The sequence below is a fragment of the Gopherus flavomarginatus genome, chromosome 5 (genome assembly GCF_025201925.1).
Source record: "Gopherus flavomarginatus isolate rGopFla2 chromosome 5, rGopFla2.mat.asm, whole genome shotgun sequence".
NCBI lineage: Eukaryota > Metazoa > Chordata > Testudines > Testudinidae > Gopherus > Gopherus flavomarginatus.
The window spans coordinates 85,697,720-85,724,475 of record NC_066621.1 but is presented as its reverse complement, the minus strand read 5'-3'; the positions used below and the strand labels follow the sequence as shown (position 1 = coordinate 85,724,475).

General features: G+C 51.5%; 1 protein-coding gene across 9 annotated transcripts in view; it reads right to left on the bottom strand.

Annotated features, from left to right (window-relative positions):
- The window catches only part of LARGE2 (LARGE xylosyl- and glucuronyltransferase 2), a 70,558-nt gene that overhangs the window by 13,624 nt on the left and 30,178 nt on the right, over positions 1–26,756 (bottom strand). For 4 of the 9 annotated variants that reach the window (XM_050955313.1, XM_050955310.1, XM_050955312.1 and 1 more), the window contains 14 exons: positions 21,664–21,844; positions 20,066–20,337; positions 18,865–18,947; positions 18,192–18,315; positions 14,271–14,442; positions 13,922–14,026; positions 12,779–12,891; positions 12,227–12,352; positions 11,841–11,996; positions 11,444–11,607; positions 10,016–10,294; positions 9,324–9,470; positions 8,843–9,038; positions 8,479–8,627 (listed from right to left, as the gene is read on the bottom strand). In XM_050955313.1, the coding sequence (XP_050811270.1) occupies positions 8,479–8,627; positions 8,843–9,038; positions 9,324–9,470; positions 10,016–10,294; positions 11,444–11,607; positions 11,841–11,996; positions 12,227–12,352; positions 12,779–12,891; positions 13,922–14,026; positions 14,271–14,442; positions 18,192–18,315; positions 18,865–18,947; positions 20,066–20,337; positions 21,664–21,763 (2,186 nt within the window). In that variant the 5' untranslated portion in view covers positions 21,764–21,844. Of the gene's footprint in view, positions 1–882; positions 1,619–6,740; positions 8,628–8,842; positions 9,039–9,323; positions 9,471–10,015; positions 10,295–11,443; positions 11,608–11,840; positions 11,997–12,226; positions 12,353–12,778; positions 12,892–13,921; positions 14,027–14,270; positions 14,443–18,191; positions 18,316–18,864; positions 18,948–20,065; positions 20,338–21,663; positions 21,845–26,756 lie in introns of those variants that run through there. The other 5 variants (XM_050955317.1, XM_050955318.1, XM_050955314.1 and 2 more) reach the window with 5 other exon arrangements.

Genomic DNA, 26,756 nt, shown 5'->3' with positions numbered 1-26,756 from the left:
GCTGACATGGGGTCTGAGGTGAGCAGTGGGTCCGACTCTCCTTTGGCCACCTTCAAGGACCCAGACCAGGGCTAGTTTGATGAGACTCAATCCTTGGCACTACATGTGGTTTACTAAGAAGTCCAGCATGCCTGAGCTACAGTTAGAGCCTCTTCTCCATGCTCCACCGTAGCAAGAGGTGCCTCAAGAGCAGCGGTTCCAAGGTGTTCCTGCACCATAAATAATTTTACCACCAGCCTCTTGGCTCTCCCTCCCGCCTCTTCACACATGCATTTGGGGAACATGCTAAATACTCCCTCAGCAGCCCAGCCACGATGAGCTCTACGGCTCCCCTACCCTTATGAACTTCTCCAGTAATCGTACTACTTTCTTCCCACCAAAAGAGGGATGCCCAAGCCACATCCACTATAAAGCTCCCTCAGTCCCTTCTTCTCCTCCCCTTGTCCTGTTGGCAATAGCAATTATAGTCTGGTAATCAGACTTTAAGGACTTCTTGAACACTAAGGATTCAGGGCAAGTTCAGGCTTGCCAGGTTGTCACAGAAGACTTACTGCCAAGACTGCTTCCTCCTGGATTTTTCTGTACAGAAGAGGATTTGCATAGATGGCTTTTTCAATCCAAAGAGAAAGGATAAATGTTTTCCCCTGCACCTGACTTGCTTGGCATTATCAAGGAATCCTGGGCTCACTTGATCAGCAAACTGCCGCATTCAAGGCCATTCACAAGCTGTATCACTAGCCAGAAGCGGGCTCTGCAGTCTTCTCTGTTTAGAAGACACGATGTCTCTTAAGGCCTCTGCAACAGAAAGCTAAATCTCTAAATGCACCTTGGCTGAGCACCTGCAGTATGTTGCCTCAGATCCATGCTGTTGGCCATCAGATGTAGAACAGGAAGTGCCCAGGGAATTAGCTCTGGAGCTCCTGCTCCTATGTATCTCCAAGCTTCCACCCTCTTTTCATTCAGATCCTTCATATAAAGGTTTACTTTGATAACATCCACAAGAAGGGATGTGATGATACTTCATAAATCCTTCTCTGACATTCCCTCCTGTGGGCTACCCAGTGTATCCCATCTTTCCCATTTCATCTTGTAGGCTGGGACAAGGACTGTCTGTATTTGTGTGTCCAGGATGAGCATATATGAGCACATATTTGGAACTTACACAATAAAGTATAATTATTTATACATTGCATTGGTGTGCATGGTATTAATAGATCAATAAAACAACAGGCCTTTTTCCCTATGTTTCCCCAGCACTGAAGTTCCACTAAAGGCAGCAACAGCAGGAGCTCTAATGTAGGCAAGGTTCTGCTGACCCTCTGGTTTTCCAGCTGCTATTTTGCCTGAACCTACACTGCTAAGGTTAAATGACAGGCACCTGGTCTATGCTAGTGCTCTCATGGGTGAAGCTGGAGCAGTGGTAGCAACAGTAAGATATTTTTAGAGGAAAAAATGCTAGTGTAAACACATCCTGTGATTCTGGGCAGTGCAGAGAATGATAAGCCTAAAGACACATATACTCAGACATACTGCCACCACACACAGGAGCTACTGACCTGCCTCGACCAGCATCTGTGCTTCTCACCTCCCTATTCTGGAAGGGAACACTGGATGGGCACTGTGGAAACAAAAGGGAGCCTTTTTCTTAGAGCAGGGGCATGTAAAGGCCTGAGAGTCAACGTCTGGTACAGAGAGTAAGGGAAGGAACAGGGGGGAAGAGCTAGGGTCGGAAGAGGAAAGGGAGAATAGATGGGAGGGAAAGGAGAAATGACACAGGGGTAGGGGAAAGTAAAAGCATAGAAAATATCCCAGAGGAGTAGGGTTGCAGTTATAGGGTTGAAGGTAAAGGAGCTGGCTCTAGGACCCAGAGGGGCAGGTACTCTCTTTTCCTATCTTGACCTCTCCTGTGACTTGGTTTGATTCTTTTTCCAAAAGAGGAATTTCCCTAATTTAGGCAAGCGCTTCAAAAGACGAAAGGCAAGTGTCTTGGGAAGCAGCAGCAAGGGGTGGGCCCATTGCCAGAATCTTTTGGAGCACCGATCTAAGTTAAGAAGCGGTGCATTGGTACCAGACTGGGGATACTTCTCACACAAATTCAGTGCACAGGTAAGGGAACAATTGCTCCATTGTTACTATTTTTACTAGTTCTGTAGTGCCCAAATGTGTGGCGGTGCTTCAGAAACAGACCCCCCCGCCCCTTGCCCAGAAGCGCTCACTGTCTAAATGGACAAAGGGCAAGAAAAGACTGCTAACTGGTCCAGGTTATGTTGATGCCAGTCTCCTGTCATTTTAGCAGTGTTTTTAACCACTTTTGGTTTTTGAAATTACTTTTATTTACAATGCAGGCAGCATAAACACAGCCAGTCCTACTCCTTTGTTCTCTGGCATTCAGAAAGAGTCCTTTAGCCGTGTTGCTGGAAAAAATGAAGAAATTGGCTGGTGCCTCTGAGCCAGAAAAGAGAGAAATTGTACTTTCACTATGCAAGAGAGTTGCGCAGTGGATTGAGCACAAGACTAGGACCGAGTAACTCCTGAGTTACAATCCCAGCTCTGCTATGTGTTTATTGTGTGGCCTTAGGTAAGTCTCTAGGGAAATTTTTTCAACAGTTGCCTCTGATTTCTGGGTAGCTAGTGTAAGAGCAAGGGCCAGATTCTTCTGAAGTACTATACCGAGCACCCACACTTCCAGTTAAAGTAAGTGAAGCTGCCTGGACTCAGTACCTCTGAAAATCAAAATGAAAGCGTCTGAAGTTGAGCACTCAAAAAATCAGCTGCCACTTTTGGAAAAATATAAATACATCTGTGCCTCAGTTTCCCCCTCTATTAAATAGTAATGGGGTGATAATTCTACACGTGCTGTATAAGGGCCAAGTGTTGTTTTTCTCATTCTTTGGTCACTGAGAGAATGGGTATTTAACAGTAATAGATGAATAGAGCAGAAGTCTGCATGTTACTGCTTGCTCTGGGCTAGTCTGTAATTCTGAAATGTTTCCTCATTTTAATGATCATTGTGTTGAAAATAGCTGACTGACTCTCAGGCTTGGAGCAGAATTTAACAGGGACCTTTCCCTTTCAAAATTTACTTTGCCTCTGGGTCACTCCCTGTACCACCCATGACAGGCAGCCAGAGCAATTTAAAAATAATCTCCTAAGAACAATGCCAGCTTCCCAGCCCGAACCCACCAGCCCCATCCAGCCATACACTGCTGGAGATTCTGCTCTGAGCTCCCACGTTCAGGCTATAGATTCACTGACAAAAAATGTTTTTACTATGGGCTAACTAATATGTGTGTGTTGTCATGCTGGAAAAAACTAGGGAAGACAGGGCACCTGTAGTTTTACAGGGAGGTAACCTAGGCAGAGTAGTTACAAGTGGGAGTATAGGGTTGATCTCACCTAGTTTACCTCATCATAAATGCTACAAGTGCCTTGTCTCCTCTTAAGATTTTACAGTGAGATTCCTCACACAGGATAGTTAATCTCACTGCAAAAATTAAAGGAATAAATTAAGCCTGTCAGTGTCAGTGTTGAGGGGTTTAGTGCTGGTGTGAAAGGAAGGAGTGGCTGAGCTAAGCTCTAGCTGTACAGTGACTGGAGTGGAGGACACCGGCAAGGACTTTGGAAAAGGACTAGGCCATGCTGAGCGGTACAGTGGGTTATGAAGGAGCACATGGCTGAGGAATTAACATCATCTTTAAACATGCTTCTTTATCAATGTCTTTTTACCCTTTACAGACAGGGACCAGGTATAAACACTATTTCTGGGGTCAAATCACTCCTTGACCTTGGCTGCATAGGCTAATGAAAGGTAAAATTAGTGCCAATGACATTGTGATGGACTTGGTGATGTAGATACTGGTTCGCTAGGAGCTGCAGTTAGACCCAGTAACTCATTTCACTGATGGGTCCTGACCAGCTTTAAAATTGTCATGGTTCATATTGAAGCCATTGAGCTAGAGGTGAAAGATGCTGTATCTTAGTTCCAGTCACCTGAGCCATCTTATCCTCTCTCACTCACCTGACTTACAGATCCCACATTCCCTGCCTGTGCCTTCAGCCCCTGGCTATGTTACACCTACCTGTGAGCTAATTCCAAGTCGCTGTAGAAGGAGAAAAGATCAAAGAGGCTAATAATTTGGGCACTGGGTTCTAGATAAAGAAACAGGAAAGCAGCTGATTTTGAGGGGTCCTTCATTTCAGTAATACGGCAGTGGCCCCAACATCCCATATACCTGTAGCAGGATTGAGTGGTTACACTTGAAACTAGCACCTTCCGTGCAAGTGCGTGTAAAAGAGCAGCAACACTTCCTTGGTGCTCCAGGGCACTACCAGGAAAAGTAGCAAGTTTTGTCTTTCGTTGAATAGATTTCCACAGCCATGTGTGACATATTTAGTCATGCACAGGAACGAAGAACCTTAATATCCAAATACCATCCAACCTCTTTTCACCTCTGTCTCATTTATCATTTATGCCAGACAGCCCCAGCGTCTCTTGTGTTCCCTCTCATTTCTGAGAATCTCATATCATTGCAGGCCTTGGTGTAAAATACCCTTTTTTGAATGGTACCACTTCGTTTTCACAGAATTGCATATTGAGAATAATACTGACTCGTGAGCTGGTTTGGTTTTTTTAAATATCTCTATTTTTTTTAGCCTGATGCTAATAGTGAATTGCAGTCTCTTTGCTGCCTTCTCTCTGTAGCCTTCAAGTCCCTTGTGGTTTCAGTTTTGGTACAACTGTGTTTAGATTTTAGCAAATTAAAGTGAGGGGAGGGAGCGGGAGAGGGATACAGAGCATCTGATCAATTTGTATTTATTTATTTTAACATTTTACTAAATAAAACACAATAAAATCTCTTGTCTCTGTAGCCATGTTTACCAGGTGAAGGAAGCATTTCCCATCACTACACGGGGCATCCAGGCCTGGAAGAGCTTTCTACTGTAACAGCTCCCAAGAAAGTGATACAGAGCCCAAACCTAATCTCAGTCTACTGGGAACTCAGGCTTCACTTCCATCAGTGGGTGAACACGTTCAGATCGAGGTTGAAAGTGTAGCTTTGTCAAACAGCTGTATTTTCCACAGGCAAGAGGGCCACTAGCGTCTGCAGCCAGAACTCATTTCTGCTTTCACTAGCTCTCCCTTATGCACCAAAGCTGCAATTTTGATCATTAAGTTTGTGTTCAGGGGTGAGAACACAGGGCCACAACTCCTGCTGCTTCAATGGTGCAGGATTTTCACTGCACACGTCAGCGGTTCCCTCAAGATCACATGCCAGGAAGGAGCACTGGGGACTCAGCCTGGACTCAATTTTTCTTTAGCTCTTAACTCTTTTTTTAAAGCATTGGCCACAGCATAGGGCTTGGCTTGACTAAGGCCAGGTCTGTACTAGAAAAGATTTCCTGGTACACTGTAATGATAAACCCTCTTAACACAGACATAATTTATACTGGCAGTATAATCACCTCCCCAAACAAAATAAGCTATCATTTTTAAACCAGGATAAAACTGCATCTCAACTAGGGCTTTTGGGGCTAGAGAAATGTCACCAAAACACTCTCACCTTTAGCAGGCCTTATTATACCAGCAAAAATTTCTAGTCTGGAGCTGGCCTAAGAAAAATGGTCAAGTATAGGCAGGCTTAGCTAACATGCGCTAGCTCAACCTGACTTAACATCTCCATTTCTCCTAGCACAGATGCTGGGTAACAAGATTAGCTTGATTTTAGTTAATGCTGTAGTCTAGGCACACGCTGCTATGGGCAGGTGGTTACTGCTGGTCCCAGCTTTTGTTGTGAGGATGCCAGGAAGAAGGAACTCTTGTCAGTACAAGAAAAGCTTCCCAGCCAATTCACAAATAGGCTCAAAGTGTGGGTTTGGTCAGATGTAACTGTACAAATGGGCTCCTCTTACCCCTCAGAGCTCCTCCCTCTGAATGTGACAGCTGCTGCCTGTAGCGACTAAAACATGGTCTTAGTGCTGTTAGCCCCATAGCACCAGCTCAGCACCCAGAGCTACACTCCAGTCCTTCTTGTGCATCATCAGTAGAACTGGGTACTAGGTTCTGATTGGTTGCACTTGCAGAAGGCAACCGGGCTACAGAAGTGACAGAGGGCAGAATTTGCCCTGTAGCCTGTTTGTTTGTTAAAGGGGATGATGTGTGAGATGGAAAGAGCCCAGCTTGACTGTTGGGGTGCGGGGGGGGAAAAGGCACTTGCAGCACTGGCAGAAAAAACAACACAACACACGTTTTTAGCTATTTGACCTCAAGTTAACAAGTGCCAGCCCCCATAGAATCCTGCAGTGCCCTTTGTACAGTCACTTTGAGAGAGCACAACTGCACTCTCAGCCAAAGCATAACAGCAGCCACCCACCACCACTACACTTTGATCTCCCTCGTGTTAGTAAATGCCAGAGGGTCCAGTTCTGGGTAGGGGATGAGTTCTGTCTTGCTCGGTGGAGCTGACATTTCTACAGCTTGTTCTCACTGTTGCCCCCAACCCTTTAAATCCCCACTGTAGTTGTCATCCCTCCACAAGCTTGTGACGCAGTATCAGCTCTTCACACAACCCTCTCTCCTGGGGACGTGACCTTGCCCTCATTTCCTACCTGCCTATAAGCCCTGCCCCAACCCCAGCATCAGACAGAATGTGACAAAATAACCACATGGCTCCCCAAGGATTTGAAAAAGAATTTCTTAAAAAAGCTTTAATTAAAAATTACCAGAGACACTTGTGCCCTTTCCATACAAAGAGTGCAGGACAACAGCCCCCGGCCCTGCCCCACCCTGGCTGGAATGTTTCGTTCCCAGCACAGTAGCGGCTCTTCTGGTTCAGATTAGTGCCAGGAAGTGAAGAGCAGAATTGAGCAATGACGGGCCTGAAGATACTTCAGAACCATCAGCAAGGAAGAAAAAGGCTAAAAACCCTAGGCCCTCCTAATCATTTACACCCTGTGAGGAAATCATCTTAAATAACTTAAATAGAGAGTGAGGAAAGCAAATGTGCCTCCATGCTCCAGTGTGTGACGACTGTGGAAAAGTGCCTGGCCGAAGCTGTTCCCAGCACAGGCTCTGACCATGGCTCCCAGCTACTATGTCAACTGTGTCCCTGATTGTCAGTGTCAATATTACTGCGATTCAGGCTCTTTACTTCCGAGACTTGGAAGTGACCTCCTGAGAGGTTTCTCTGAGCAGGTGGTGTCTAACGGGACAATTTTACCTACTCCCAGAGTGGCAGGGACTGGATGGTTTTATTACAACAGGCACCACAATTTGGCAATACATCCAATACTCGCTCAGCTCCAAAGCACAGACCAGAACCAAACCGGTTGTTAACCCAAGCAGCTGACCAGGGCCTCAGACCTGCAGCAGCAACTCTCACTAGTCATGTGTGGGAGAATCCGGGGATGTGACACCAAGCCGCAGCAGCCTGAGATCCCGTCCAGACAGTATGGGGAAGAGGGACAGGACTTCCCCTCCTCTGGGGGAAGATGGCCATGAAGGTTAGTGGTACAAGCTGGCCAGAGGCAGTGCCTATGCAGGGATCTTAGCTGCCAGGTGTTGTGTACAGACCCTCAGCCAGCAAAAGATGGGCACACTTGTGCACATACAGCCAGCTGCAAATAAGCAGGAACGGTCACAGAATCTCAGCTCCAGGCTGACCCCCAATGTCTACACTGCAGTTTTATAGCTCTGCACCCCGCTCCAGCTGTGCGTGTTTCACGGCAGCGTAGGCATGCCCTAAGAAACCAATTCGGTAGGCCAACGTCCCCTTGGGGAAACATGGGGGGTGCTTCAGTTCCCTCTAGGCACAGGGAAGGAGTTCAGACAATCAAAAATGGGGGGGGGAGAGAAGAGGTTCATCAGAAGAAATTAAGAACTAAGTTCAGCCTGTCCTGCAGGGCTAAGCTACACCCAACAGCAGGAACTGCAGGGCCTTGAAGGAGGCAAAGCCCAGAGGGTGCACAGGGGAGGAGCTGATGAAACTGAGCAAGGGAGCATCTTGCAGAACATCAGGTAAAGCTTTCTGGCAAGTGCCCCAGGGGACTGCATGAGAGCCCCATGAGTGGCGTCATTCACACTGGCCAAAGCTCTGGAAACTGAATGATAGGGACCAATCCCACCCTGGCCCTTGAAGTAAGAAATAGGCTCCAGGTAACCTCCTAGCTGGGAGATTAGCAACGTTGTCCTGTCTCTGGGTGAGGATTTCAGCTGCTGTGAAGAAACCCTCAGCTCTGAGGCTCTGCTCCCTCAGCTACTTAAGAACCAAGAGCCCCTTTCTCCTGATTCTTTCCATCCCTAGTGTGATCTACTGTTCCTGTGATGAGGAAACCGTGCTGCAGGTTTGATCCCTTTCAGGCAGTGAGCCACGTAGGAAGGAAGTGGTCTGTGCCCTTCCCCCTCCAGCCCACCGCCACGCTGTCCCTCTGCATCACAGGCTCCTCTCGGCAGTGAGGTATTTGAGTGCGGCGGCGCCATACCTACGCGACAGATCCTGGTGGAACTCCTCCCACAGCGTCTGCAGGCAGTCCCGGTAGCCAGCGCTCACGCGGAACTTGGAGATGTCAAAGCTGGGGGCGTGAGGCATGTGGATCATGAAGGCATTGGGCAGGACCAGCAGCTCGTACTCCTGGGAAGAAGCAGGTGGTCAGCAAGCAGGCACAGAGCAGGGCTCTGCCCACACCCATGGGGGCCAGATCACCTGCTCAGGGGCAGCAAAGCTTAGTCCAGCGGAAGCACTGTGCTGGGAGGGACCCAGAAGGCACCTGCCCAAGGCAGTAGTATGGGGTCCCTAGGGACAAAGCAGAGTCTGGGTGCAGGAAATTCCACTGGCTCCTCACTCACCTGGGCATCAAGCTCCATGATATGGGACACCTTGTTCCAACCAAAGCCCACGAATCTCTGGTCATACTGGGGGCAGTCACGCCTCACTACAACGTAAGGCTCAAAGTCCGGCTGCCACTCCACACGGTATGGCACCGTGGCTGTGCGCCACTTGGCATAGTCAGTTGGGGCATGGCCCTTTGGCCACACATGGTACCTTCAGAGAGAGAGAGAGAAATGAAGCACCAGATAGATGTGACACACTGGGGGAGATCAGCGGCGCAGCAAACTGTGGGAGACACACACACTTCTCACTACCTGTGGGGCAGCAGCTTCAGAACAGAGATCCAGACACAGGCACTGACTGAGGGTGGGGGACCACACGAGAGATGCTTGGGTCTGGGTTGCACCACAGCCCCTAGGAATGGGTAGGGACCAGGGAGCCTCCTGCTGCCTGTGGCATGGGCCCTGCAGCATGGACTAGAGTGGCTCCAGCACCTACCTGAAGGTGTAGAGAGAGCCCATGTCCAGCATGGAGAGCAGCTCCGCTTTGGACTTGGGGAAGACAAGACGGTAGCGCAGAGTCTCAAATGCTGGCACAATGAGTGCTGCCTTCCGCTGGGGCAGCTCCAGCTGCTGGATGGAGTTCCTGGAGCAGGGCAGGGGAGAGCGTGAGGCCTTGCTAGGATGGCGTGGAGCCAGCAAGAGGTGACTGCAATGCACACCGCTGGCCACCCACTAGGAGCTAAGAGCCCTACGCACAGCTGTGTTCCTGGGCCCCCTTAGCAGATGCTGGAGGGGCATCAGCAGGTTCTAGAGGATCCTGTCTTTTCTTAGTGTGAGGTTGGTGGGAGGAGAGTCTAAAGGCCCTTGGGATCCACCATGCAGGGAAAGGATGCAGCACCCCCATCCACCAGTGGTGCAGAAGGGGCATCTCCTTCCCCAAGCAAGGGTTCTCTCTCCCATGTGACAGCGGGACCCTCCCAGAGGGCTCAAGCTCAGCCTGCGCCTACAGAATGAGAAACTTCCTGACAGCAAGAGCTTCCAGGCTGCGGAATCACCTCCTGAGGGAAGGGCTGGGAGCCCTATTGTTTGGGACACAGACTGAACCTTGGGTAACATCCTGGAGGGAACCATCCCACCTGGGCCCCTTGGGGTGAATGACTAGCTTGGGCTAGATGGAGAGGGCCACACCTGAGGTAATCGTAGAGACCATACATGGGCAGGAAGTCAATGTCCGTCAGGAAGACATAGGGTGTTTCTGCATTGGTCAGCGCAACATTGCGCAGCAGGTTGACAGGGTAGAACTGCCCTTCCTTGTACACAATGTGGTAGGCAACATTCCTGCGGCTGCTCAACACCTCCGAGCCCTGGGCATAGCGCAGGAATTGCTGGGCCTCTGCATCCGACAGGTACAGTGCCAGGCTGATGGGGCCTGCCCAGTGTTTGCAGATTGCCTCCAGCATCTGTAACCTGTAAGCCAAAGGGAAACGGCATGAGACTGGCTGTGCCAGAGCCAGACACATGGGGAGAGCTCCAGGTAACTGAGCAGGCAGGAAAGAGCAGTGGACACAGCCAAGCAGAAGAGACTGAGCTAGCCTCCCACTCTGCAATGCTGATGCCACTCATCTTGCCCTACTGCCACTGACCCCCTTTTTATCCTCTCGTCAATAGGCTACCACAGAACATAATGCCCAAGGCCCTGCCGCATACTCCACAGCAAACAACCTGGATTCTATAGCAAGTTCCTTATATTCTGTGGCCTTTGCTGGAAATGCTGGGAATTCTGTGGCGACTCCAGGCACGTTCCACAGTGCAGGTTTTTATTTAATTAAGCATGAAAATGACTCATCCCATCAGTGCAGCAGTCCCTTGTGGTGGTGGTTTTAATACTGAATTCAATTTATTTTACTCTCTTTGCCTTTTTGTTTCGACATGCCACAGGTGTGTGTGAGAGCATGTAACTGCACTACAGAAAATCGGAGTTGGAGAGTTAAACGGCTATCTGGAGGGCTTTGGGCATGTGGGGAGGGAGTCTGGAATTGTGGGATAAGCACATTTATTGCCTATTTCTGCTACTATGTTCAGCAATGAAATAATTAAACACTGTTAACTGTGAAACCTAAATATGAAATTACCAGAGTTAACACCCTACTAAGATGAAAGAGCAGTTCATACCTCTTGCAGCTGGTGTTTCAGACTTGCTGCAAACTCAGGCAGATGCTGCTGCATCAGGTACACTAGGTTTGTAGTTACAAGGTTTTCTTTGCAGCCAGGAGAGCTGGAAACTTTGTTGTTGTTTTTTTTGTTTTTTTGGTTTTTTTTTAATATAAGGTTCAGGTTTTGGGGCATGAGTCTGAGGTGAAGTGTGATTTTACAATCCCAGAATCAAAATACAAACATTTTATTTGTGGCACAACTCCCATTTCAGCCCCAGTCTCTATGAGGACAGTCTCCTGCACCCCCTGAAGAAATAATGTTTCTATTAGTGCAGAGCTAACCTTGGGTCAGTTTGAAAATTCCACGTACAGAAGTTCCAGGGCTAATGAACCAGCTTACAAAGCTCACAGCTCCTCAGCAGTGGGAGCCACCCCTCCTCCCATCCCAGTCCCTGCCAAGTACCTGTCCATGGAGAGCTGGGCCACCAGGGTGACATCAGCAGGGTCAGGCAAGGCCAGGACCTCATACTGCAGGAAGAATAGATGGATGCGGTGCAGCATAAGGTGCTGCCGGCGGAAATCATAGCAGGGGTCATCCTCATCGAGATTCTCCAAGGCCTCCTGCAGCTAGAACATAAGAACGAAGTAGGGCAGGGGCTAGAAAACACACATGGGCAGGGGGGAGGCGGGGGCAGGCAGACGCTGCAGCTGGAACATATGGGATGCTTTCAACTAAACTGGACGGAGCCTTTGCAGAGTCCCAGGAGATGGAGCCTGCTCAGGGGACGGAATGTCCCATGTCCCACCTGTTAAGGGCAAGTGAGGATCAAGGGTGGGGCTAGCAACCAGCAAGGGCTCACTTGGTTTCTGGGTGGGCTGGGCAGGCTGGCACAACCAAAGAGCTCCCTGCGCAGCAGGTTCCCATCGTACTCCAGGAAGGTCAGGTAGAGGTTCCGGAAGAACTCCACATGCTTGTTCTTCACCCGCAGCTTCTTGGGCGAGTTCCAGTGGATCACCTGAAAAAGATGGGCTGGAACATCAGGGACACAGTATTCCCCCTCCCCTTTGAATCTACCACCAGCCACCCACCAGGCCTGGGGTGCAAGCTGCACCAGAGGACCCAACACCCCATCCTCCAGGCAAGGAGGGTTCTGTGCCTGCAGCAGTGGAGATGTGAGACTCCTGGGCCCAGTGCAGCTCCTCCTGGGAATGGGGAAAGGCCCCAGCCAGAGACTGGGAGACCCACCTTAAGATCAGAGACCTCTGAGTAACACTGCTCTGAGAGGGTATGGTCGGACAGCTGCACGTTCCAGAAGCAGGGGAGCTTGTACACCAGCACTGGGCTCTGCTTAATCACTGCATTAAAGATGTCCTGGAAGAGAATCACCAGTGAGCACACGGGGAGCTGGACACCTCTGGAGACCCCCCTGAGGATTGGAGGGGAAATCCTGAGGGGAAAAGAGAGGTCAGACTAGAGAACTCTGGATCATCCATATCATGCAACCACCCTACAGGTGGACACGGTAACCAGACCCTGCTCAGGAGGTGTCCAGGGCTGAAATACAAGGAATGCTGCAGGTCAGGACCAAGGCTGAGCTGATGGAGCAGAAGGTTACAGATCTCTAGCATGAGTCCCAGAGCATCCACTTACAGCCTTTGTTGTCTGTAGTGTCAGCAGCATCCCATGGCCCCAGTGTTTGCTCCCCCACCTGCAGCTTCCTGCATCTATAGTTTGCCCAAGAGTAGGAACCAGGGTCAAAGAAGAGCCTGCAGGCTGGGACGCAGCTTGGCTCCATACCTGATCTGCCAGCGAGGTGGACAACATGCTCATGAGCTCCCGCTCCGCCGTCAGCCGCCACATCTGCTCCCAGCCAATCTGTCGCAGACGATCCAGCAGCAGCAGGATCACGCCTGGGAAGTGGGGGAGGAGAGGTCACAGGTGTCCCCATGTCACACAGGCACTAGCCAGCCCAGCCCTGTGTTTGATGCAGTCGATCCAGCCTTAAGCCACCCCTGAACTCAGCTCCAGCCAGTCCCTTCTGAAGCGTACTAGTTCAATGCTCTGGGACGCCATCCCCAGAGCAAGTTCTCTAACAGCAAGGCCCTTTGCTGGGTGTCCCAGCTGGGGACTGGATTCTAGGCTTACTGGCTAGCCTGTCCCACACCCCTCTCAACAGCAGCATCTCCTCCTGGAGGAGTCCTGGGAACTCACCTCTGATAGGATTCCCAGAGTACAGGGAGTGGGGGGAGAAGGGGCTCTCACCTCATTAGCTTTCTGATTGGCCTGGGCAGCTTTGTCACTCACACTCAGTCACTAAAGGATGGGCCTAGGGGAGCAGTCACCTCTGGGGGGTGCCACTGAGTGACCCTAAGAAACCATCCCTGGGGAAGCAGCAGAGTGCAGTGCAGCACTGGCAGCTAAGAAGCAAGGCTGGCACATATGGCATGTGGCTCTAGTTCAGACTTGAGAGACACATTAAGTGAGTTTAAGGGGTCTCAGAGCAGCTCCCCAGGACCAGTTATCCCTATTATAAAATCAAAGCGTGGCAGGCTGTAAGAGAGGCCCTGTGCTGGAACAGCAGGGAATGGCGGCCAGACATGACTGAGAGGCACAGGCAGAGCTACTGGGGAGACCTGCCATCAGCCCCTTGTGGCCAAGGCCATGCACAGTTCAATTCCCAGTGGATTTGCTAGCAGGGCCTGGGCTGGCAGTTTGCTCCCCAAGTCACAGAGGACAGCAGCAGCAGCAGTTCTCTGGGACAGAAGGGGAGTCACAGCAACAGCTCTCAATACCAGGAACGGGCAGAAGAAGGTGCTTCCTCATCCCAGCCCCATCCCACTAGACATGCTGGGGGCCTTGCCCTGCACCGACCTCACCACTGACAGAGACAGGATAAACCCCCACCCAACAGAAGTTGACCTGTGGATGCTCTGGGCTCACCTGTGTTGAAGCCACGTCCCAGCGCTGGCCATGGCTTGTGGTTCTTCCAGAGGTTTCCCAGGTACCAGTCACTCTGGTTCTCCACCAGCCCAATCGCCTGCTTGTCTGGAAAGCAAGACAGATCCACCTCACCAGAGGAGTATGTGCCGATCACAAATCCATGCCCCTGCCCACAAGTGGCTGACGAGGACAGACTGGGAGAGCCAAGCAGAACAGACTCCTAAACTCCACCCACTGCCAAGGGGCCGCAGGTGTTCAGAGGAGTCAGGGGAATGGGCCTGGCTCCTCTCCCAGAGGTACAGCTACTCAACTGGGCCCAAGGCCCCTCCTCTCCACAACTGCCCCTCACCGGAGAACTTCCCGAAGACGGCCCACAGCTCAGCGATGTCAGTGGCAAAGGTGATGTCTGTGTCCAGGACAATGACCTTGGAAAGGTTGGAGGGCAGCGCCTTAGTGAGCGTCAGCTTCATCAGCCCATAAATCCCAGAGTAATGCTTGTTGGGAATCCACGACACCTCTGCCTGCAACAGGGAGGGAAGGAGCCCTCAGGGCTAGGACATGGCCATTCCTGAATACCCCTGTGGCTAGACACACAGCACTGAGTCTGTACCACAAATCCAACACTTCCCCCAGAAACAGAAGTGTCAAGTGGTGTGGCCCTTCCCCAAATCCAACCCCCACTGCCCCAGAGGCTAACGAGACAGCAGAACTGTGCCACAGAGCTTCAGAACCGTCAGGAGGCATGAGTGAGTCCTAACAAGGCAAGGCGACTGAATTCCACGTGTAGGTGGGAGGCACACCCCCGGGATCCCAGGGGATATAACATGGGGGATTTTACTGCCGCAATGTACAACATTCTGGCTGCTCAGGCCTTCACCCAGGGCCTATTCCACAGATTGCATCCACTATGGCAGCTGCCACCAGGGGGCGCACATATTCCAAGCTTAATGCTAATATATTTTCCATGTGAAGTGTTTAAGGCAGATGGGAATCAGAGGCCTCCATGGATATTATCCTCACCCCCTCCCTCCGACTCACTCAATGTCCCCACAGGCAGCAAAGATGGAAAAGGCCCAAGAGAGCAGCCAGTCACTCTCCCAGAGCCCGCAAAGGACTGACCCCTATAGTCCATTCTCCAGTTGTTCCAGTTAGTGGTCAACAGCTGGTCAACGGCTCCTCCCCCCAGCGAGTGTCAGGATGTCTCCATCCTGAGTCTCAGCCAAGTTTCCTTCTGCCCTGCCCTGCCCTACCCCACATTGCACCCTATGTATCAGCCTGAAAAATCTCCCCTCCCCCACTTGGGGTTTACACATCCAGATATCCCCCGTCCCCACATTCTCCCTCCCTCCTTACAGTCACTAGCCCAGATGGACGGATTCCGTTCCTTAATCGCTCCCCACAACTCCCTGTTCATTCCTGCAGCCCTTCCCTGCACTCTCTCCAGTACGCATGTCAGCTCTGGGCCCCTCAGGACCAATGTCACCTGCTGAGTGTCTCCTCCCTGCTCCGTGAGAAGAGACCCCAGGGACTGAGGTTTTCAGAGCCTTACAAAGAGCAGCTATCCCCTCCTGGCTTTGGGACACAAACCCTCAACTGCAGGTGTCTTTGTGCAGCTCGGTCCCATCACAGCCCCATTCTCCCCAGGCTCTGCCAGCCCCTCTCATCGAGGATCTGGGTTTCAGGTTATATTTCCCCCAATGTATTAGCACTATTTCCTGAGGCTGAATCTCACTTTAATCCTGCCCACATGCCTGTTCTCTTTTGGGCCCTTTGGGATATTTCTCTGTGCTCTGTCCACAGCTCCTTCCTGTTCCCCATCATCTGTGCACGATTGTGAGTGACCAGACTGAACTCTGATGCCCAAGCTTCCCACTACCCTTTAGCATGCCCCACTGTGCTTCTGTGGACGGTTTTGACTCTGGCTGTTTCATATCCAAGCCAGTGAGTCCCACCTTGCTTTGGAGGGGCCATCTCTAGGTGAGAGTGCATGGCCCTTGTCATAAACAGATAGCTAAGGGTTAATGTCTCTTTCACCTGTAAAGGGTTAACTAACAGTGACCTGAAACACCTGACCAGAGGACCAATCAGGAGACAAGATACTTTCAAATCTGGGTGGAGGGAAGTTTGGGTGTGGGTCCTTTGTTCTTGGGCTGTTCTCTCTCTGGGCTCTGAGGGGGACCACAAGAATCTCCAGACTCTCTAATCTTCTGTTTCCAATTGTAAGTACAGCGGTAGAAAGACAATATAGGCTTTTGCATTGTTTTTCTGTATTTGCAAATGTGTAGTCTGCTGGAAATAGTTTAAATTGTATTTTTTCTGGATAAGGCTGTTTATCCATTTTCTATGAGCTAAAAGACCCTGTACTGTTTACCATCTAAACTGCAGAGATAAACCTTTTACTTTTTTTTCCCCATTTGTCGCCTGTGGTCTGCTTCTTTGATTTGTTTCTCGGCATCCATTTTTGCCCTGGAAGTCATGGTTCCTGTTTTCTTGTGTTGGGGTGCCCTCTGGTGTTTATTGCCTGAACTGCTGGCTCTCTGTTGTCTCCTGGGGTTGGCTTAGCAACAGTCTTTTTTTTTTTTTAAGTCCTTTCTTGATAACTTAGAAACAAAAAAAACATTTAATTTGCATATGTGTTCTGCTGGTGTAGTTGACTCACAGCTGAAGTTCTATTGTCTAACAAAAGACCCCTGTTAAACTTAATGGCCCTGCCTGAGGCAATTTCTATGCACAGCCAGAAAGAATCAAGGAAAAGAAAATTCTCTGGCTGTAGGTTTAAAAAAAAAAAAAAAAAAAAACCTTCTCTCTGCTTACAAGCAGCTAACAGAGAAAAGAAAATTAATAATTTTACTAGCTTTTGGATTCTACTATCCCACATGCTGCCAACATGTCATAGTATAATTCCCAAATCTGGACCTTAGCGTCCAAAATATGGGTACTAGCATGAATTCCCCTAAGCTTAATTACCAGCTTAGATCTGATAGGCTGCCACCAATCACGACTTAAGTAGAGCGCCTGATAGACTCTGGTGTCCCCAAACCCTTCCCTGGGGACCCCCAAGACCCAGATTCCTTGAGTCTCACAACAAAGGGAAATAAACCATTCCCTCCCCCCTCTTTACCTCCTCCCAGATCTTTCCCACCCTGGGTACACTAGGAGATCACATGATTCAACTCCATGAATCTAACACAAAGAGGAAATTTACTTTTTCCTCCCTCAGGGCAATACAGATTCAAGCTCCTTGAATGTGACACAAAGAGGAAACTTATCCTTCCCTCCCCGCTTTCTTTCCCTTCTCCTCACCAATTCCCTGGTGTACACAGACTCAAGTCCTTTGAGCCTTAACTAGGAGAAAAAAACCAAACAGGTCTTAAAGCTTTTAATAACAAAAAGAAAAAAAAGTAAAAGGTTTATCTCTGCAGTTTAGATGGTAAACAGTACAGGGTCTTTTAGCTCATAGAAAATGGATAAACAGCCTTATCCAGAAAAAATACAATTTAAACTATTTCCAGCAGACTACACATTTGCAAATACAGAAAAACAATGTAAAAGCCTATATTGTCTTTCTTTCTATATTGTCCGCTGTACTTACAATTGGAAACAGAAGATTAGAGAGCCTGGAGATTCTTGTGGTCCCTCTCAGAGCCCAGAGAGAGAACAGCTCAAGAACAAAGGACCCACACCCAAACTTCCCTCCACCCAGATTTGAAAGTATCTTGTCTCCTGATTGGTCCTCTGGTCAAGTGTTTCAGGTCACTGTTAGTTAACCCTTTACAGGTGAAAGAGACATTAACCCTTAGCTATCTGTTTATGACAGCCCTATTACACCTGGCTTTCTGAGGTGACTGCCAACCAGGGGACCAGTTAATGTCACCTGGGCTAGTGGTTGTGTCATCTTGACATGTGCTTGCTAGGAATGGATCTGAAACTTGCCAGCTCCTTCATACAGGAACCACCTGGAAACTCACAGAAGGGAGCAGCTTTCAGCTACTACAGACCACAGCCAAAGTGGAGGAGAAAGGCCCATTCATAACCCCCACGCCAAACAAGTGCCCCCTTATCAGTCAAATGGTAATAGACACCAGAAGGAGAGCAGATGGGAGAGGGGCCAGCAGCAAAAGAGTTAATAGTCTGGTGAACTCTCTCTAGCACCCCTATCCCCCACCTCCCTGAGGGGCTGCTCACTTCCCTGGAATACTGAGTCTGGAAAGAGAAGTTGAGAAAGTGGGGAGAGGAACAGTTGGGGGAGGAAGGGATCGGGGGCTCCTGCCTTCAAATCATCTGCGTTGTAGAAGCTAACGTGGATAGAGGGCACCATCCAGGACTGGAAGAGAGTCTGCAGGATCTGCCGAGCCACCGAGTCCGTGATGAGGTGGAAATGGAGAGGGTTCTTCCTGCCAGGGGGAAACGCAGGCAGTTGTCAGAGATCCCTACTGAGACACTGAGCCCAGGGACAGCTTCCTCCACCACCAAAGCTGGTGGCATCCAGGAGAAGATGCCCCATCCTGAGCCAGGGTCAACCTGGGACAGACCCATCCACACCCCCCAGCAGAGGACAGGTGGGACTCAGAGCACCTTCACCACCCCCCACCTCACTCAGCCCTTACCCAGACAGCACAGCCCCTTCACATGGGACCCTCAAACATTGGTCACAGTAACACAGGATCCTGGGAGTTGTGACTGGGGAGGAAGGATAGGTTAAAGTTCACCACCACCACCACAGCCTGGGCTTCCCAGCTATGCACCTCCCCTTCCCACACTACTCTGTGACGGGGGAGCCAAGCTGCAGGAGTGGTTCATTTTACCTGAACCCCCAAAACACATGGGTCAAAAATGGAGACAGAAGCCCACCAACCCCTGAAGACAGGGTAAGTGCAGGGTAAGAACCTGTATAAATTAGCGCAACAAAGCACAGGCTCCCCCAGCACCGCCGCCTGGGTTACCTGTGGAAGAGGATGGATTTCACCAGGGTGACCACGTCTCGGCTCGCATTGTGACCAGCGCACACAATCGCTACGTGCAGGAGCTGCCCAGAGACAGAAGGCACTGTCAGCCCTGCCCAAAGCAGCACTCTTGGGGCAAGAGTTGTCCAGCATGCACAACCTCTGGGGCAATAACACTCTACAGTATCATCCCCCACCCCAGCATCTTGGCGCTGATTAGAGTCCTCCCCTCACAAGGCAGATGGCGACAGCAGCTGCATAACATTCTGGTCAGACAGTTCCCCTACCTGCAGGGCCGGCGCTACCATTTAGGCAGCCTAGGCACTCGCCTAGGGCGCCAGAATAAGTGGTGGGCACCGTTTTGCTGGAAGGGGTGGCAGACGGCTCCAGTGGAGCTGCCACAGTGGTGCCTGCAGAGGGTCTGCTGGTCCGCAGCTCCGGTGGAGCCGCCGCAGTCCTGCCTGCGGACGGTCGGCTCCTCGCGCGGCTCCATTGCGCCTCCCGCAGGCACGACTGCGGCAGCTCCACCAGAGCCACGGAGCACCAGACGCTCCGCAGGCACCACTGCGGCAGCTCCACCGGAGCCGCGGGACCAGCGCACGGGGTGCTGAAATTGCCGGCCGCCTAGGACGCTCAAACCGCTAGCGCCGGTCCTGCCTACCTGCCCATCTCACCTCACACAGCACATCTCACACAGAAACAACGTCAGCAACCCAGCCCCCCAGGGACACAGGTCAGGGTCATTACCCACAGGTGATAGGTGGAGAAACTGAGGCAGAGAGTGAGGAAGGACTTGCCCCAGATCACACAACAGTGGCAGAGCTGGGAAGAGAACCCAGGAGTCCTGATGCTGCCTCCCCACCTGTATGCTCAGACACTTTGAGGCACTGAGGTGGGGCACTAACATCTCCCAGCGGGAGGCAAGAAAGGGTCATTCTTTTGGCTGTCAGCATCACACCCTTAACTGCAAATAAAATGCCAAAGTGTTTGAGGCATGAACAGAGCAGACAACAAGGGGGAGGCCCTGGCACGGCCAGTGCAGTCGGGCAGCTGTACAGAGGCGGTTGAATCTAGAGACTCAGGCCATCACCCTAGGCCATGGGGACCCTCAGCACCCCGTGTCATTGGCCATATGTGCAGGTCCCTCAGGGTGCCTGCCCTCCCCAAGGACAGCGCCATGAAGCTGGCTGCACTCGCTCACCTCACATTTCTGCACCGTCTGCTGCTTGGGGCAGCCTGTGCGGTTGCTCCTGTCATCCACTGGGGTGTCCCCATCCTCAAAGGAGGCTGCCCACTGCTGGCTGCCATCGCTCCCGTCCACAGCCCCAGCTTGCCCCTGAGCCTGGCTGAGCCGCAGGCGCAGTTGCAGGTTCTCCTCTTCCACCTTGCGCACCTGAGATGCCAAGGCCTCTCGCTCCAGGTCCTGGCTCGGCCGGTCCCCAAAGCAAGGAGACAGTAGGAGGGAACGGCCATCTGTGGGGAGAGCCCCCCAAATCACTGAGAGTTCACACCCCAGGACATGGTGGGACAGCACCCTATGCACTGCCCCCTAACCATGGAAATGGTGAGGGAGAAGAGATAACAGTTGGCCATGTGTGGGTGGAGAGAACCCCAAAGCCACAGTGAGTGTAGGGCATGGGGAGGGAGGGGGATACTATGGGAGTGGCACCAGTGGCTGAGGACAGGCACCTGCAGAGAAAGAAGGCTCCAAATCCCCACAGAGGCATGTGCATAGCAGTCTCCCTCTAGGCTCCGGACACCTGACTATTCACAAACCAGGCACTGGGCCACCTGCGTCACATGCACAGCCCAATCCAGTAGAGGCTCAGAGGCTACCTAACTCCAATCAACAGCTTGTGGGGCATAGGCAATATTCTGATGTGCATCTCCCTCAATCTCTGCTACTGAAGTTATTCCACTTTAAATAAACATTAATTGGGCCAGAGAGAGAATCACTTTCTCTATCACTGGTTAGAGCATTCACCTGAGAAGTGGCAGATCCCTGTTCAAATCCCTTCTCTTCTGGCAGAGGGAGGTTTCGAACCAGGGGTCTCCCACATCCCAGCTGAGCATCCAGACAGGTTATGAGGGAGAACCTCCTCTGCTCCCTCCCCGCTGCTGTTTTAAGTGGAGTTAGGTGGCCTTTGAGCAGGCCTATCGAATCAGGCCCCACACACCAGTGAGGCACAGGAGCACCTACCTTCCCCCTGTTTGAATCACAAGCAGAGATAGGACCTCCCCGCAGCCCAGCCCAGGCACCTATCTCTGTGGGAGGTTGGGGCTTAGTGCAGCTCTCTCATCAGCATCTCCCATTGGCTAGCTGAGGTGGCTCCCAGCCTAGCATGCTGGCTTTTGTGGATCCCATTGTAAGGTACCCAGCTCTCCCTAGTCCTTGCATAGAGAGCCTAGATGCCTAGCCCAGGCTTTGTGGATCACAGTGTTGTTCCTGTGATTTCCTACACATCTAGAAGTTAAGCACCTATAATGCTCAGCCTTGCAGCCTTTTTGGATCTCATCCCCCATGTCCATCTCTAAGCCCCTCTCCTAGCTCCACCTCCACCCATAATGCTTTGTACACAGTAATGTACTTACCCTCACAAGCCCCCCAGAGACAGGGCAGGGGCATCACCCCATGTTACAGCAGATGAGGAATTTGAGACAGAGAGAGGGAAGGACTGGGCCCACAGCAAGTTAGTGGCAGAACCAGAAGCCAAGAGCCCTGGCTGGCAGCTGTCTGTCTGCTGTCGCTCATTCCCCTGTCCTGGGCCATACCGCAACCCACAGCCAGGCCACACTCACATTCTGAACTGCCCACAAAGACACAGAGCCACGAGAGAAGGATCATCAGTGTTGCAATGGCGAGCAGCAGCTTCAGCTTTCCACGCCAGGAGCGCAGCATGATGGGCAGGCAGGGCGAGGGCTGGAAGCAGTGAGGATCACATGGGCAGGTCTAGCCTAGCTGACCCCAACATCCTAGAGCCTGCAATGGAGGAGAAGCACATGGAAGTGACACAGCCAAGGCACAAGCCTTCAGGACTCTGCCCATCTCAGTCCAACATCTGGGCACGGAGGATGGCACTAGCTCAGAGTCTCTGAGTGAAGCAGCTGTGTAACCATGATGGCAGCTCAGCTCTGGCATAGCTCTCCCAGGCCTGCTGAGAGGGCACCCTTTGCCCCATTTAGGGATTACAGTGAAGCTGACTAGAGGAGTCTGGTGACGCTGCCTCCTGTACCCACCGATGAAGGCACCAGCGTTGCTGGCTTTACCCCTTGTTACTGTTCAATGCAGCACCCTGCCTGGTCCCTGATTATTATTTGACTGAGGCTGTCACTGCAGGACCTGAGTGAGTACCAATTACTAAGCAGAGACCCAAAATGCTACCCCAAAGCTGGCAGCAATCTGACCTAGCTAAGGAGAAGCCAACCTGCAGACCACGTCCAGCTCCAGAGCAGCAACTGTTCTGCCTTCTCCAGCACCCGTGAATGCACCTTAACAAATTTCCATTCATCCAACCTCTCAGCCCCACAATGGGGATCAGGATCATCATCCCCATGGCACACAGAGGGGAAGGCACTCACCCAGGCACAGGCAGTGAGTTGCTGGCTGAGTTGAGATCTGACTCCTGAGTCAGTGCCCTCTTCTAATCACTAGGCCATGCTCCCTCCTCTTCCTCAGGATGCTCAGCACTCTGATGGCACTTCAAAGCAGAGGACTCTCCCCTGGGAATACTCTGCCACACGCTCCCACAAGTTTGACCTGGGGGCCCCCAGCTAGGATGAAGCGCTCCTACAGGGCACAGGGAGAGGGATCTCAGATCCCCAGGCTGACTTAGAGATTGACAGGTAACATTCCACAGCTTGAAATCCCTTCAGACACAGACTGGCCCAAAGTGTCCATGCTGTGCTGGAGAGGCCCCCAGGGACCCGCCAGGAAACGGGGGGATCCCCTGAGGCTCTGGTAAGAAGCTGTCAGTGGACAAGTGCGGAGCAGGCTTGTCCCAACACCTGGCATCAGAATTCCAGGGACCTAAGCTGAGTCTGCCAGGGAAGAGGCAGTGCACTGTCCTACAGAACCCCACTCTGGTGAATACCTGAAATGCCACAAATTGGGCTGCTACATGGGGACACCAGTGAGAATCCACTCACCATCACAACCTTGCAAAGCCAGTGAGGAGGTGGCCTGAGAAAGATGTGCAGGGAGGGGTGGGATGATGTCTTACACCCATTATGTCACTCTCCTTGGCCATGGCTGTCACTGGGAACTGGCTAAATCTGACCAGAGAGAAACTGCCTCCCAGACTGATCCCTATAGAAAGCACTAAAGCGATGCCCTACTGCTGGGGCACTTCCAGCAACTGCACCTCAGCAATCTCAGCAGGCAGCAGAGACCTAAACCTGTGGCTCCCACAAGATCCCAGGCCCAAGGCTTGGCCCCCAGCCAGCTGTTGAGCACAAGATGGGGTTTAGTAAGTTGCTCTCAGAGCTCTGAGCCACTGCCAGGTCACCTGATGTTTAATTAAACCTGCCCTTGAGTTAAAGAACAAATTTCCCCTCCCCCACTCTGTCTGGAGGGAACAGAACCATTCCCGAGATACCGCACTGAAGGACAAGGCACCCGAGGGCACACTGCCCTGGGATCCTTACCCAAGCAGAGAGAAGCAAGTAGCCAAAACTTGGCACTCTGGCTCCTTTCCCAACCTCCTCCATCCAGCTGACCTGCTCCTGTGGAACAAAACCATGACAATCCCTGGGCTGGCTCCCAGCTGGCCAGGTAGGGGCTTAACTCAGAGCCAGACACCTCCCTCCTCCCTTGCTGGCTGTGGATGATTACCTGCTCTAACAAAGTTTGGCATTGTGTGGAGTAAAGATCCTGACTGCTGGACTGGGAGTCACTGGCCAAGTGTTCCTACCTTAAAGGGACATGCAGCCCCTTTACATGCCTAACCCGGAGAAGACTTGTCCAAGCCCAGGGAGCTGTGTTCCACAGGCCCAAGCAGTGGATCCAGCTTCAGTTCCCTGTCTGTCTTGTCCCCAGGGCTAGAAGTCCTGTGGGAGCAGCCTGTTCAGCCCTTGTGGGGAGACAGCAGAGCCCTTGACAGCTCACAGCACCACCCAGACAGCTTCTCACTGCGCTGCCAGGATCCAAAGGGAGCCCCTGGCCTCCTGCACAGAGAAGCTCGGGGCTTCCCTGTAGGGAGAGTAAGTGGGTGATGCAGAGAAATGTTCTCAGGGAACTAGAATGAGACATCCCTGCCCCCAAATTCATTTCACTCATCACATTAGCCCTCTGCAGAGGTGACCACAGCACACTTTAACCCCCAGTTTCCCAGAGTCTTGCCCCTGGTCAGAAAGCTGCACCTACCCTAGTGCCTGTGCCAGGGCAGAGCCTGATCAGCACAGATAAACAGGCACTTGCTAAGTCACTGGTCAAAATGTGATGGTGACCCACCTTACAACAGCTTCAAGCCACGGGGAAACCAGAGGTTTGGGGAAAGCCCCACCCACTTGAGAGAGCAAAATGGGGCACTCAGTATACTGTGCAGATCACAATACATCTGGCCTGTCTCTTTCTCCAGTGCTTTGATCGTCAGTGAAACAGCTGACAATGGTGAGTTAAATTGTCACTGTTGGGTTAACAGCCCTGTGAGTTCATGCCTCTCAGGTCTACTGTTTCAGGCTGTCTGAAGTCTCAAGCAAATGTCACTGCATCAGTTACACTCAAGTCATGTTTGCAATGTTACCTTTGCAGCTGGAAGTGCTACAGACAGTTGCTGCACACCAGCTCTGTCCAAGCCCGCAGGGGAGTCATGATTGAGATAGTTGGAAATGTATAGTTAGAAATAAAAGATTGGCCATGTACTGCAGCAAACTACTCTGCCTCCCCAGTAGCACTGGCATCACTGCAGAGGTATTACCCAGGAAGCAAATAAATCAGCCATCAGAAACATGGGAATGAGAGAGTTAATCAAGGAGGGGGGTGGGGGGAAGCTAAGAGACATCCCTACTTCAGGAGGGACACATCAAAAGGAGCCAAACAATGAAAATTCAGCTGCTAGCAGAAACCCCCCCTCCACACACACACACACTCCCCACCTCCAACAGTCATCTTCTGGCAGCACATGCTCCCCTCCCTCTTCCCCTTCTGCCTCTGACCCATGACTGGCAAGTATTAGAGGGAGGCAGAGATTCTCATGAGACTCTCCCCCTCCTTTTAGCTCCCTGCTGTTCGCTCAGCTAATCTCCAAGCCTTGCTGCCTCCAATGATGCATGCTTCATTCTTCAGACTTGTGGGACAGTTACCAACTGGACAGGGCCTCTGCTTAGGATCAAGGGCCGCAAGCCAAACCTCGTGACAAACACCACAGCTACCTGGGCCTGGTTCCTCTTCTTCCCCTCATTTCCCTGCTTGATCCTTAGAGCACTGAAACTCCAACTCTCATTACTCCTCCCAACATTTTCCCTACAGGACCCCAGGGACCAAGCTCTCCTCTGCCTTGCACCTTGTGTGGTCATTGACACCTGTGTGATGGCTGCCTAAGATCCCAGCCTCTTCTAGCATAAAAGATTCCAGCTTTGGAGACATTCCAGAGAGGCATGGAGCTGCTGCCGAGGATGCTCCTCTCTCACCAAAGAAGAGGAAAGGAGAGCAGTAAAGAGAAAGTTGTTCACTCCATGGAGGAGAACAGGTTCAGCCCCCAGTTCCTCACAGCACCAAGGGGCAGAGACATTTTGCCTTTAGAATAGACATTTCAATTCCAGAGCAAAGAGTGAAATATGCAAGAAAGGCTCAGATTCCACAGGCCTGGCCAGCCTGCCGCCCCCCTCCCCACCCACGCCCCGCATATTTCTCTACAGGCCCAGCCCCCACAAGCCCAAACTGACCCCCATCCCCCAATTAGGCTGACCTAACCAGACCACCTCACAGGCCCCACCCACTTTTCATCTCTGTCTTTGCTGGCAAATAACAGAGAACTGATCCCTGCCCTCTATACACAACATCTGGAGACCATTCAAACAATAGCCTCCCTCCTGCCAGTGGACTAAATGGGCCTGGATTGGGAACTTCCCTCCTATTCAAAGACCCAAGCCTATTGATGTGCAGATGTTTCAGATGAGCCTTTAATTCCTGTGGGGTAGGGAGCAGGGGGCTGTTTTCCTTTCTTCCACTGGGACAGTAATTTGCACCCAGTGACACAGCCCAAACAATTAAACCCAACAGACAGCAGATCCTCAGTGTGAAGGCCTCTCCTGCAAGTCACCCATTCCTCCGGACATTGCAGAGGCAATCACATATCCGCTAGACAAAAGTACACATGCAATGAGGAGCTTTCCACCGAAAACTTGGAATGTGGTGCCTTGGCTGCAGGAAGTCTGCCTCTGCCTCAAGGGTAGCCAAGATCTTGGTGGCTTCTCCACAGAACAAGCATGTTGCAACACCCCACCTGCTCTGGGATACCAGGCAGCTGATTCTAAGTCAGCGGTGGGCAACCTGCAGCTCATCAGGATAATCCACTGGCAGGCCATGAGACAGTGTTTACATTGACCGTCCACAGGCATGGCCACCTGCCGCTCCCAGTCGCTGCAGTTCGCCATTCCCGGCCAACGGGAGCTGAGGGAAGTGACGGCCAGCACGTCCCTGCAAATCACGCCATTTCCCGTAGCTCCCATTGGCTGGGAATAGCAAACTGTGGCCACTGGTCACTACGGGCGGCTGTGCCTGCGAACTGTCAATGTAAACACTGTCTTGCATCCTGCCAGTGGATTACCCTGACAGGCCGTGTGCAGCCCGCGGGCTGCAGGTTATCTACCACTGCTCTAGGTTCTCCTCCAAGGACATCCAACTCTGCCTTGCAAAAGACTGTCAGCAACATGCAAGAAGCCCAAAGGCTGAA